Source organism: Dreissena polymorpha, chromosome 1 (assembly GCF_020536995.1).
Source record: "Dreissena polymorpha isolate Duluth1 chromosome 1, UMN_Dpol_1.0, whole genome shotgun sequence".
Classification (NCBI taxonomy): domain Eukaryota; kingdom Metazoa; phylum Mollusca; class Bivalvia; order Myida; family Dreissenidae; genus Dreissena; species Dreissena polymorpha.
In genome coordinates this window covers 38,080,194-38,095,163 of record NC_068355.1, presented here as the reverse complement: position 1 = coordinate 38,095,163, position 14,970 = coordinate 38,080,194, and the positions used below count along the sequence as shown (strand labels likewise).

Here is a 14,970-nt window from a genome sequence, read left to right as displayed (position 1 = left end):
TCTGATGATGAATATATAATGCCATGATAATGTGATCTAAAATAGTTCTTTCACTGTAACAAGGAATTTCTTCCCCAAGCTAATGACACATTGTAATGTCCTCCCCCAAGCTAATGCCACAATGTAATGTAAATTGTAATGTCCTCCCCCAAGCTAATGACACAATGTAAATTTTAATGTCCTCCCCCAAGCTAATGACACAATGTAATGTAAATTGTAATGTCCTCTCCCAAGCTAATGACACAATGTAATGTAAATTTTAATGTCCTCCCCCAAGCTAATGTCACAATTTAATGTAAATTGTAATGTCCTCCCCCAAGCTAATGTCACAATGTAATGTAAATTTTAATGTCCTCCCCCAAGCTAATGACACAATGTAATGTAAATTGTAATGTCCTCCCCCAAGCTAATGACACAATGTAATGTAAATTGTAATGTCCTCCCCCAAGCTAATGACACAATGTAATGTAAATTTTAATGTCCTCCCCAAGCTAATGACACAATGTAATGTAAATTGTAATGTTCTCCCCCAAGCTAATGTCACAATGTAATGTAAATTGTAATGTCCTCCCCCAAGCTAATGACACAATGTAATGTAAATTGTAATGTTCTCCCCCAAGCTAATGTCACAATGTAATGTAAATTGTAATGTCCTCCCCCAAGCTAATGACACAATGTAATGTAAATTGTAATGTCCTCCCCCAAGCTAATGATACAATGTAATGTAAATTGTAATGTCCTCCCCCAAGCTAATGTCACAATGTAATGTAAATTGTAATGTCCTCCCCCAAGCTAATGACACAATGTAATGTAAATTGTAATGTCCTCCCCCAAGCTAATGACACAATGTAATGTAAATTGTAATGTCCTCCCCCAAGCTAATGATACAATGTAATGTAAATTGTAATGTCCTCCCCCAAGCTAATGACACAATGTAATGCAAATTGTAATGTTCTCCCCCAAGCTAATGACACAATGTAAATTTTAATGTCCTCCCCCAAGCTAATGACACAATGTAATGTAAATTGTAATGTCCTCCCCCAAGCTAATGACACAATGTAATGTAAATTGTAATGTCCTCCCCCAAGCTAATGTCACAATGTAATGTAAATTGTTATGTTCTCCCCCAAGCTAATGACACAATGTAATGTTAATTGTAATGTCCTCCCCCAAGCTAATGACACAATGTAATGTAAATTGTAATGTCCTCCCCCAAGCTAATGACACAATGTAATGTAAATTGTAATGTCCTCCTTCAAGCTTATGACACAATGTTATGTAAATTTTAATGTCCTCCCCCAAGCTAATGACACAATGTAATGTAAATTTTAATGTCCTCCCCCAAGCTAATGTCACAATGTAATGTAAATTGTAATGTCCTCCCCCAAGCTAATGTCACAATGTAATGTAAATTGTTATGTTCTCCCCCAAGCTAATGACACAATGTAATGTAAATTGTAATGTCCTCCCCCAAGCTAATGACACAATGTAATGTACATTTTTATGTCCTCCCCCAAGCTTATGACACATGTAATGTAAATTGTAATGTCCTCCCCCAAGCTAATGACACAGTGTAAATTTTAATGTCCTCCCTCAAGCTAATGACAAAATGTAATGTAAATTTTAATGTCCGTCTGTGATAAGCCTTTGTCTCAGAATGAAGCTAATAAATAATGCAGTGAAATAAGTATATTTGAGGGCTGAGATAAGACAGTAATGCCTTAATTATTATCCTGATGACAACAATGTCTACTTGGTTCCTATGCCAAAGGGCTTATGCGACATTCAGGACATGAATTATTAAGCATTAAGTTTGATCCTATCTTCACAGTTAGATTGTCAAAAAGCATTTTCCTCTAAAACATTTGTCGAAAACAGAAAACATGATGAAATGTTTATAAATGCAAAGTTTGTTTCTATAGTCTTTTTGTAAAGGATATGTAGAAAATGATAAACATGATGGTCTAAATAGATTTCTAAGCGTAAAACTAATAACAAAAGGGCTAACATGGCCCTATTTCGGTCACCTGAGAGGAGTCGGTTCATTCAATCTTTACCTAATGTCAAACATGACCTAGATATTGACCAGACAAACTTCCTGGTCAAGTTTCATCATTATTGAACCAAAACTCTGGCGTAGGGAGTGTTTTTGTTTTTGTAAGATTTGAAATGGTGACCTATATTTTGAGTTGACCCCCTTACCAAACATCAAACTTTGCTTACAAGGATTTTGTATAATATAATGATGAAAATTTGGACAATCTAAGAGCAATAATTATGGCATTAATTATGTGATTTTGCTCATCATCAAACTTGACTGAGATCTTTCAGCAACTTTGATAAAGAATGCTTGAAAAATGTGAATGCTAGAGTGTTAACAAACCAAATGTGGATGGACAGACAGCGGACAAAGACCAATCCTCAAACCTCACCTGAGCAATCAAGTGAGCTAAAAAGTGTGTTTCACTGATGTGAGCCATTTTCCAACTTGTCCAAGAAATCAATAAAACCAATGTATTGACTAAGTTTTATGATGATTAGGCAAACAAGAGGGCCATGATGGCCCTGAATCGCTCACCTGACTCATTAAGATCAGATGAAAACTATGACCTCTATTGTCTACACAATGTTTTTCTATGATTTGACCTAGTGACCTAGTTCCTGACTCTAGATGACCCAAATACAATCCCAATCCAGATTTCATCAAGATAAACATTCTGACCACAGTTCATAAATATTGGATGAAAACTGTGACCTCTATTGTCAACACAAGGTTTTTCTATTTATTTGACCTAGATTTTTACCCCAGATGACCCAAATACAATCCCACCCAGATTTCATCAAGAATTCTGACCAAATTTCATAAAGGTTGGATGAAAACTGTGATCTCTAATGTCTACACAAGGTTTTTCTATTATTTGACCTAGTGACCTAGTTTTTGACCCCAGATGACCCAAATAAAATCCCAACCCAGATTTCATCAAGATAAACATTCTGACCAAATTTCATAAAGATTGGATGAAAACTGTGACCTCTATTGTCTACAGAAGGTTGTTCTATTATTTGACCTAGTGACCTTGTTTTTGACCCCAGATGACCCAAATACAATCCCAAACCGGATTTTATCAAGATAAACATTTTGACCAAATTTCATCAAGATTGGATGCAAACTTTGACCTCTACTGTCTACACAAACAAATTATTGACGGACGGACGCACGGACACACGCAGGCACGCACAACGGACGCCGGACATCACACGATCACATAAGCTCACCTTGTCACTTCATGACAGGTGACCTAAAAATATGTGTCGGAGATAAACATGAACAGTTGTGGTTAAAATCCCATAGAAACAAGGGCTGTTTGTAAAACATGCATGCCCCCCTATATGGGCTATTAGTTGTAGTAGCAGCCATTGTGTGAATACGTTTTTTGTCACTGAATGGTGGTGGTGGTGTAGTAGTAGTAGTAGTAGTAGTAGTAGTAGTAGTGGTAGTAGTAGTAGTAGTAATAGTAGTTGTAGTAGTAGTAGTAGTAGTAGTAGTAGTAGTAGTAGTAGTAGTAGTAGAAGTAGTAGCAGTAGTAGTAGTAGAAGTAGTAGTAGTAGTAGTAGTAGTAGTAGAAGTAGTAGTAGTAGTAGTAGTAGTAGTAGTAGTAGTAGTAGTAGTAGTGGTAGTAGTAGTAGTAGTAGTAGTGGTAAAAGTAGTAGTAGTAGTGGCAGTAGTAGTAGAAGTAGTTATGGTGGTGGTGGTGGTACTAGTAGTATTAGTACTAGTAGTAGTAGTAGAAGTAGTAGTAGTAGTAGTAGTAGTAGTAGTAGTAGTGGTAGTAGTAGAAGTAGTAGTTGTAGTAGTAGTAGTAGTAGTAGTAGTAGTAGTAGTAGTAGTAGTAGTAGTAGCAGTAGCAGTAGCAGAAGCAGTAGCAGAAGCAGTAGCAGCATTACAAGACCAATACTTAAGAATGATCAAATGGGAAAAGGTAACCTAGCACTGGCAGTAAATATGGGGCTCATTTACAGGTCAGATTTGGAATCTCTGCTGTAAAATGAGATTTTGAATGAATTAAAGGGAGGCAAATCTGTAATAAAAAGAACATGCATAAACCGTAGTTGTTTCCCTTGTTTGAACCATGCTAAATCCTTACAAGTTTGGAAAGAATTGGATGAAAAATTTGGACTTTATTGCATAATCACCATTTTCTCAATTAAAGGGGAGGTAATTCTGTACTTCATGGACCAATAATGCTAATTTTTAGTAGGGTTCGTATCCTCATTGATAGAAAGACACTGTGCAAATTTGGAAAGGATCGGACAAAAAATGTGGAAGATTTTTGAAAGTTTTCACAAAATAGGCAAAAACGAATAAACATGCAAAGTTCAACGAGCTCCTGCGGCCATGTTTTTTGACGAATCAAATTTCTTAGAACAACTTTTTCAGGGGAGCCTTCAAAGGTCATCCCTGTGAAATTTTTTGAAAATCTGATGAGCGGTTTCTGACAAGAAGATTTTTTAAGGTTTTTACCATATATGGTCATGGCGGCCATCATGGTTATGTGATCAAATTTTTTTTAACAAATCTTTTGTCCCATGACCTAGGGATGCTCCACATGAAATTTAGTTGAAATTGGCTCAATGGTTTAGTAGAAGAAGATGTTTACAAATTGTTAACAGACAGACAGACGGACGGACGGACGCCGGACGCTGAGTGATCACAATAGCTTAGCCCGAGCTATCGCTCAGGTGAGCTAAAAATGTGACATCAATAGTGTTCGATCACAAGGTTTCTCTCTATATAGTCACATAAGGAAAACTGCCCCACCCTCCTGCCAGCCATGTTTATTGACCCATCGAGACCAATTTTGCAAATTCATGAGATATATATAAAACAAATCTATTCACCAAGTTTCATGATGATTGGGTAAAAAATGTGACTTTTAGAGTGTTCACAAGCTTTTTTTTACTATATAAATATAAGAAAACTGCCCCCTCCTCCCCAGGCAGCCATGTTATTCAACTGACCGGAACCATTTTCCAACTCAACTCTCGTATCAAGGAAACAAATGTTCTGACCAAATTTCATGAAAATTGGGCAAAAAATGTGGCTTCTAGAGTGTTCACATCTTTTCATTATATACATATAGAGAAAAATGCCCCGCCCACTGGCGGCAATGTTTTTTCACCGATCTGGACCATTTTCAAACTTGTCCAAGAAATCAATAAAACCAATGTTTTTAACAACTTTCATGATGATTGGGCAAAAATTGTGACTTCCAGAGTGTTTACAAGGTTTCTCTATAGCCAAATAAGGAAAACTGCCCCACCCATTGGCGGCCATGTTTTTCAACGGACCAGAACCACTTTTGAACTCAACCAACATATCATTAAGACAAACATTTTGACAAAGTTACATGAAGATTGGGCATGAAATGTGACTTCTACAGTGTTAACAAGTTTTTTTCTTTTTTGACCTAGTGACCTAGTTTTTGACCCGGCACAACCCAGTTTCTAACTCAACCGAGATTTCATTGGGACGTAGCTTCTGACCAAGTTTTATGAAGATCGGACAAAAAATGTGTCCTCTAGAGTGTTAATGAACAAATTATAACGGACGGACAAACGGACATATGATGGACAAAGACCTGTCACAAAAGCTCACCTGAGCAATCAGGTGAGCTAATAAGGTAATCTTTAAGGGACCTATTTAGAATGTTCCATAGTTTGGAACAAATAGGCCTACTACCTTTAAAAGGTATTGGTAACATGGATCTGCACTGTATTAATTTGTTGTACAAATCATGGCACAGAAAATAATGAGTACAACAACAAAATGAAACTACAGTCCACTCTCGTTATCTCGACATCGGATATCTCGATATTCTCGATATGTCCAAGTAAGTTCAATGTCCCAACTTTTTTCCTTCTTTATCTATATAAATAAACATCGCATATCTCGATTTTCGTTATGTCGAATAATTCGATATCTCGATATAAAATTTTGTCCTGAGTCCCGATTTTACATGTATTTACTGTGGTTTATCTAGAAGTGCGAATAACTGTTCCAGTGTTGGCAAAAGGTGAGAACAAATTTCTTTGATTCTTCACCGCCCCGCTTCGCCCGGCTGCTCACGATACTGTGCGGTAGGAAATTGATCTGTTAATTTCATCAATGACCACACGTGTGTAATGTCGTTAGCCCTTAACACTTGAGTAAGGCCTGTCACTTTAACTGTCACTTTAACATCAGTTAACTGCAATTAATACACAGCCTGTATGTAGATCTGGGGATGTTGAGTAATAAAGATCATAAAGACAAGACTCAAAATGGCTTTTCATTTTTATTTGATCCTGTACTAATAATCGATTGAACTTAGCATTTCAAACAACAAAATGTGCATGTACAGTTCAGTATTCCGGAACGTGATTTACGCATGTTCAGATGGAAAACCCTCGTCTTGTTTGGACGTCAATTGCATCCTAACTTTAAATAGCAACATTTCCGGATGTTTACTCGACAGTTTAGAAAAATTATAACCGCATGTGTTCATGCAATTATGTAAAACTTAAAGCGTCATTTTAAGCATTTGAATAGCAAAATTAATCGTACCTCGTAAAAACGGGTATATATCAGGTAGAGAGTATTATGCCACACGGTGACGGCTTTAATTAGACCACTTAGCAGGTATTTCGGTGTTAAAAACAAGGTAAATTTTCGTCTCATGTTTTCTTTGAAAACGCCTAATCGGATATCTCAAACTCTCGTTATCTCGATATTTTTTCTTGTTCCCGCCGACTTAAAGATAACGAGAGTGGACTGTAATCTACAATATTAAATATATGAATATCATATGCAATCTTGAGAGAAGTCTTCTGGTAAGCTAAATACACACAAAAATGCAGGATCATACCACCATCTAAACTCATGTAATTGAGAAGAAACTTTCCTATTTTTAGCAACAATGACCTTGATATTCATCCAACTGACCTGAAATGCAATCCCAAGCTAAGTATCCATGATAGCAACCTATTTCAGAGCAATACCTCCATCCAAACTCAGCTGAAACTGCTTTTCTTTTTTAAGTAGCAGTGACCTTGACCTTGACATTACCCGGACTTGCCCTAAATGCAATCATTAGCTAGGTCTTCATGTAAGCTACCTACACACATACTTTCTGTATGACATGACCTGACCCGCCTAATATGCAATCTCAAGCTAGGTGTCCATATAGGCTACATATGATCAAAATTTGAATACAATACCTCCAAACGATACAAACTTTAGTTACTGAACAGAAACATGTGTTCATTTTTAGTAACAGTGACCTTGACCTGACTAACCCCAAAAGTAATGAATAAAAAAAACTTATTTAATTATTAAAGAGCAGACAACATTAATTTGGGCCATAATGCTTTAGGCGATTAACCCAGGTTATTAAACTTGGCATGTCCACAAACATTACCAGAAAGTTTAATGATTACCCTATGATAACTATCGAAGTATGATAGGAGACCAGGTAAAATTTAAAATTGTTTGGCCATGATTCAGAAGGGCTTAATGCAATCTAGCAGGTCATCAAACTTGGCAGAAACATAATGCCTGTAATCATTATTACCAAGTTTCATGATAATTCATTTCCAACTGTTTGGTTACTGAGAGGTCATCATTCTTCTGGACGCCGTTCAACTACACACCCAATACAGGTGCTCCCATAATAGGCCTCGATATTTCCTTCAAAAGGTTTCCATTCCAAGGGCAAATTTAATACACAACCACTCTGCCATTCAGGTTTCAGAAATTAATATTGTTGCCAAGCTATAAATCATCATATTTTCCAAATACTTTATGAAAAGAGATCATCATTGCATCTCTTTTTAGTCCCCTTTAATTGGCATAAGCATATGAAGTGCATGGCAAAGCCTAATGCAGCCATTCTTTAGATAACCTCTAAAGAAAAATACCTTTTTATTCAACATTATAACTAACAAGGTATTATCCATCACCTTGGTGCTGATTTCTTTAAAATCCTTACTTAAGGTTGATTCAACACGGTTTGCTTAGGCTATTTTTTTCATTGCAATAAAAAGTGCAAATTATTTATTATTGAACTTTTACAGAATTTAATTGCAAATTAAATGTGAACTTAACAACATAAATATCATTTTTTACAACACCATCAACTGAAAAATATTTATATGAACCAATAAAACAAGCGACTTAAAGCCAGTTATTCATAAACCAGACATGACAATTTTTGAAAAATCAGCACCAGATGTTCAGAAAGTAAAGAAATACCTTTGCTGACTTGGAGGAATTGTGTTTCACCAGCCCGGGTAGGTGATGTGACACTCTTGCTTGGTGTTGGCATCACAATGGTAATGGGAACTTGCTTCGGGGGCAGCATCTTTTCTACTCTCGTTTTCGTGAAGGGAACCAGTTTGATGTCAGAGCCAGTCGGCAGGGTAATGCGGTCTTCCTCAAAACTCGTGTGCCTGGTCTCTGTTAAGTATTTACAATTAAGATGGAGTGAAATACAAACACTGCAATATTGACTCAAATTCATTGAAAAGGGTAAAGCTTTTTTAACATATGCATTCAATAACAATAAATGTTTCCTATCACAGGTGTTATCATATATATCATAAATTTGCTTTGGTCAAAGGGATGAAAAATATTGTTTATGACATATTGATTGTGTTTCAGTGAATTTACCATGTGCCAAACATTTGTGTTTCCTATAGAATTACATTTTACTTCAAAAAGACCTTTGGAGCACTCTACTACAGTGATACTAAGAATGTGCATGTAACCTTTATGACACCCTTACATTGCACACACACACAGTTGATCCACATCACATATTATATTTGCCTGTCACTTACATGGTACCTTAAAATATAATACAGACCACTATGGCACCATTACCTATGAATGTGAACTAGAGGGCAATTAAATACTCGAATATGACACCTGAGACACTCTTATATAAAACAGATATCTAAAGACACCCTTGCACTTCAAGGTCATCTATAGAACATTGTTTTACTTGACATTGACATGTAGCATATCTCATCACTTTAATGTGACCTTATAACATCATCTGTTTACTAGAATGTGACCTAAACGTCATCTGTTCACTTTAATGTGACCTTAACATCATCTGTTCACTAGAATGTGACCTTAATGTCATCTGTTCACTAGAATGTGACCTTAACGTCATCTGTTCACTTTAATGTGACCTTAACATCATCTGTTCACTTGAATGTGACCTTAACATCATCAGTTCACTTGAATGTGACCTTAACATCATCTGTTCACTTTAATGTGACCTTAACATCATCTGTTCACTTTAATGTGACCTTAACGTCATCTGTTCACTTTAATGTGACCTTAACATCATCTGTTCACTTTAATGTGACCTTAACGTCATCAGTTCACTTGAATGTGACCTTAACATCATCTGTTCACTTTAATGTGACCTTAACGTCATCTGTACACTTGAATGTGACCTTAACGTCATCAGTTCACTTGAATGTGACCTTAACATCATCTGTTCACTTTAATGTGACCTTAACGTCATCTGTACACTTGAATGTGACCTTAACGTCATCAGTTCACTTGAATGTGACCTTAACATCATCAGTTCACTTGAATGTGACCTTAACATCATCTGTTCACTTGAATGTGACCTTAGCATCATCTGTTCACTTGAATGTGACCTTAATGTCATCTGTTCACTTTAATGTGACCTTAAGGCCATTTGTTTACTTGAATGTGACTAAAAAGTAATCTTATCTTTTAAATATGACTTAAGGAACATATTTTTACTTGAATGAGATCCAAAGGATATCCTTTTATTTAAATGTGACCTTATTTTATAATGACATCCCTTCACTTGAATCTGACTAATATGATATCTTGTCACTAAATGGTGACATATATCGTCTACTGAATGTAATAACTAGGGTAACTGACATTTTGTGAATTGTTCAGGAATGCATATTTTCAGACATTTTCCAAAATACAGTAAGAGCACTTACGTTATTTTTTGCGCTCATAATATTTCAGTGTTGAAATTATGGTAACTGCTGCTTTCTTATTTTTTTTATTGTTTTAAAAAAGACATATCAATTTGGAGTTTTGTTTCGTTTTTCAAGTGTTATTATAATACTAATCAGAAAATTTGAGTACGGAAAAATGTTTATTATTTTAATAAAACATTTTTTGCTTCTCTTGAAAATTTAACAAAATGTCAGTTACGCTACTTTTTACATTCAGAAAATGACATGTGTTTGTTAAGTCAATTTTAAAAATTTGATAAAAGCATTATTTTTACCAAAAAAGGTTGACTTAATATTTTAACAGTTGATGTATGTCACCTAAATATACACAAAAATGGAAAAAAGTAAAAATGTATAAAAATTCAGTTACATGACTTATTACATTCAGTAGGCGATATGGCATATTTTAAGCCAAATCTGACCTTTCAAACATCTTTGAACTTGAATGTGACATATTTGACATTGTTTCACATGAATCTAACCTAAAGCATATTCTTTCACTTCAATATATCATTATTTTATAATCATATCCTTTCACTTAAATGTGACTTTCAGGATATCCTTTCACTTAAATATGACTTTCAGGATATCCTTTCACTTAATCTTTACCAATATGACATTTTTTAACAAAATGTGACCACATAAGACATCTTTTCACTTGATTACGACCTATAGGTTATACTTTCACTTAGATTTGACCATATAAAAAATCTTTTCACTTTGATACTATAGGTTATACTTTCACTCAAATGTTGCCATACAAGAAACCTTTTTACTTTGATACGACCTACAAGTTATTCTTTCACTTGAAAGTGATCTACATAACATTTCTTCTTTGTATCTAATCAATACCACTTATTTTTATGCAACCAATAAGGCATCTGTACATTTGAATATTACAAAAGACATGCTTTCAATAGAATGTGTCCATTAAAAAAAAAAAACAATCAAAAATGACATATGGGACACACTTTCACTTGGTTGTGACATATTGTTTACCTTTCAAATATTGTTGACCTTCCAAATCGAATGTGACCTAAAAACACTGCTACACTATTACATATGAGTATAACCTACAGGCTATTTCTACAAACTACTGCAATTCTATTACAGAATTTAATAAAAAAAGTTAGAAACATAAGCCTTTCCTCTACTACAAAGAATCATTCCATCAAAATTTATTGCCTACCACAACCCGATGAAGAGAAATAATTCTATTTTTACAAAGACTTCTTTTCTTTCAAGACAATATTATTGCAATCTGTCAACTGAATATACCTGAAATAAGTATCTAATCCATTGCAAGGGATTTAATACTTGGTTTCTGACATTAAAACCCATGGAGAACAATAAATCTGAAAAATCATGTTCACATAGGAATTCATTTTGATATAACATCATGTAATCACGTTTGCAGATCACATTATGGCTTACATTTTTTCCCCAAAATGTGAACAAATCTTCAGGCAACGTTAAGTTCATGAAAGAGATCTGGGGAACTGATTATTTTATTTATGTATCTTTTTACAAGATTTCTAATGATGTCTGTAATAAATCTGTAATAAATGCTATATTGCCTGTAAAGAGGCTGTAATATTTTGCAAGATGGGAATAGCTGTCCCTTGTCTCATTATTATAAAACTTAAGCAAACATACTTAAAGAAAAAGGAAATGAAGTGTTATATAATTATAAGGAAACAAGTAACTAGCTAGGGTGCTGCCAAATTTGACCCATGGAGTCTATCCAGTGCTTCAAGATGAGAAGTCTCTTCAATAAAACAAGAGCTGTCAGAAGGCAGCACGCTCCACTTTTCAAGTGCTTGACAGTATAATGGGGAAATTGTTCATATTCAATAAGGTCAAGGTAATATAGTCAGATTCTAACTGGAAGAGGACCATAATTGAAACATATTGATCGCTTATGTTTTAGAGAAGTGGTATATTATAGACGATTTTGAGTTCAGGTATATTTTCCACAATGTATTGAACATTTGTAAAGACATAAAACATACTAATAAGATTATTTTTCAAGTTTGATAGCAATAACTTGGGTGTGATGGTTGGACGGTCTTTCAAAAATAAAATCATAAAAATAAATATTGGGGATTTTTTTTAACATGTTTAAAAAATAATAATCTTTGTGTGTGTGTGTGTGGGTGGAGAGGGGGAATAATGTGGAAGTGTGGTCATTTATTAGATGACATTTCAAAAATAAGAAGAAACAAGAGATGTGTTTGTCAGAAACACAATGCCCCTTATTGCACCGCTATGAAATAAAATTTCAATATATCATTTGGCAGGTATAGAAATTATCTCCCTTCTAAAGCTTATTACTTCCCTTGGATTGTATTTTTTAACTTTTGACGTTGAAGGATGACCTTGACCTTTCACCACTCAAAATGTGCAGCTTCATGAGATACAAATTCATGCCAAATATCAAGTTGCTATCTTCACTATTGCAAAAGTTATGGGCAATATTAAAGTTTACGGATGGATGCACAGACTGACAGACTTACAGACGGACAGTTGAACTGCTATATGCCACCCTACTGGGGGCATCAAAAAAAGGAAAACAAAAAAATAATTTTATTTTCAGGGGGGGGGGGATTCTGGGGTGGGGCCTGGTGGAATGGTTTGGGTGAAGTTTATTGTGGTATGTCAGGTAAGTGTTGTAAGAGCTGTGTTTGTGAAACACAATGCTCCCTACTGCACAGCTTTGAAGCCATATATTTGACCTTTGACCTTGAAGGATGACCTTGACCTTTCAGCACTCAAAATATGCCGCCCCATGAGATATGCATGCATGCCAAATATCGAGTTGCTATCTTCAATATTTCAAAATTTGACCTTTGACATTGAAGGCTGACCATGAAACCCAAAATACATTCCCAAGCTAGATTCTATTCAAGCTTGCTTTATCCAAAATACCTTCAAAATTAATGCAAACAAAAGTCATTGATAAAACAAGAGATGTGTTTGTCAGAAACACAATGCCCCCTATTGCATCGCTTTGAAGCCATATATTTGACCTTTGACCTTGAAGGATGACCTTGACCTTTCATCAATCAAAATGTGCAGCTCCATGAGATACGCATGCATGCTAAATATCAAGTTGCTATCTTCAATATCGCATAATTTGACCATAAACCTTGAAGGATGACCTTGACCTTTCACCACTCAAAATAAGCAGCTCCATGAGATATGCATGCATGTCAAATATCGAGTTGCTATCTTCAATATTTTAAAATTTGACCTTGTCCTTGAAGGATGACCTTGACCTTTCATCACTCAAAATGTGCAGCTCCATGAGATATGCATGCATGCAAAATATCAAGATGCTATCTTCAATATTGCCAAATTTTACCTTTGACCTTGAAAAATGACCTTGACCTTTCACCACTCAAAATGTGCCGCTCCGTTTGATACACATGCATGCCAAATATCAAGTTGCTATCTTCAATATTGCAAAAGTTATGACCAATGTTACAGTTTTTGGATGGACGGACAAACACCATATATTTGACCTTTGACCTTGAAAAATGACCTTGACCTTTCACCAATAATAATATGCAGTTCCATGAGATACACATGCATGCCAAATATCAAGTTCCTATCTTCAATATTGCAAAATTTGACCTTTGACCTTGAAGGATGACCTTGACCTTTCACCACTTAAAATGTGCAGCTCCATTAGATACGCATGCATGCCAAATATCGAGTTGCTATTTTCAATTTTATGACCAATGTTACAGTTTTTGGATGGACGAACAGATGTCATATATTTGACCTTTGACCTTGAAGGATGACCTTGACATTCCACCACTCAAATGTGCAACTCCATGAGTCATGACCAATGTTACAGTTTTTGGATGGACGGACAGACCCCATATATTTGACCTGTGACCTTGAAGGATGACCTTGTCTTTCCACCACTCAAAACGTGCAACTCCATGAGATACACATCCATGCCAAATATCAAGTTACGATCTTCAATATTGCAAAAGTTATGGCCAATGTTTAAGTTTTCGGACGGACGCACAGACCGACGGACAATTCAACAGATAACGGGGGCATAAAAAAGGAAAAAATAATTATTCTTTTTTTTTGGGGGGGGGGGAGGGGGGGGGGGGGGGGGGTTGATTCTGGGGGATGGTTTGGGTGGAGTCCATTGTGGTATGTCAGGTAAGCGTTGTTTTGTCAAAATATGAATCAAATCTGATCCTAAATAAAGAAGTTATGGCAATTTAAGCAAAATTTATTTATTTGACCTTTACATTCAAGGTCATTCAAAGGTCAAGGTCAAATTCAACTTGCCAGGTACAGTATCCTCATGATAGTAAGAAAGTATTTGAAGTTTGAAAGCAATAGTCTTGATACTTTAGAAGTACAGTGCATCTTAACACAAAATTTAACAAAATATTCAAAGTTACTATGTCAAAAAAGGGCCATAACTCCATCAAAATGCCAACCAGAGTTATGCAACTTGTCCTGCACAGTCCCCTTATGATAGTTAGCCAGTGTTTCAAGTCTTAAAGCAATAGCTATAATACTTTAGGAGTAAAATGGACCAAAACACAAAACTTAACTTTTTTTTATTTTCTAAGTATAAAAAGGGCCATAAATCTGTCAAAATTCCAGTCAGAGCTACATAACTTTGCCTGCACTCTGTCCCCTTATGGTAGTTAGTAAGTGTTGCAAGTATAAAAGCAATAGCTTTGATACTTTAGGTATAAAATGGACCTAAACACAAAACTTAATAATTTTTTTTCTTTTTTAAGTATAAAAATGGCCATAAATCTGTCAAAATTCCAGTCAGAGTTACATAACTTTGCCTCCACTCTGTCCCCTTATGGTAGTTAGTAAGTGTTGCAAGTATAAAAGCAATAGCTTTGATACTTTAGGTATAAAATGGAC

The 14,970-nt window shown here is 35.3% G+C and overlaps 1 protein-coding gene across 1 annotated transcript in view; it reads right to left on the bottom strand.

Moving 5' to 3' along the window:
• The window catches only part of LOC127877297 (general transcription factor 3C polypeptide 1-like), a 413,141-nt gene that overhangs the window by 31,341 nt on the left and 366,830 nt on the right, over window positions 1–14,970 (bottom strand). The window contains exon 42 of the mRNA XM_052422993.1: window positions 8,291–8,494. Within this exon, the coding sequence (XP_052278953.1) occupies window positions 8,291–8,494 (204 nt within the window). The remainder of the gene's footprint in view (window positions 1–8,290; window positions 8,495–14,970) is intronic.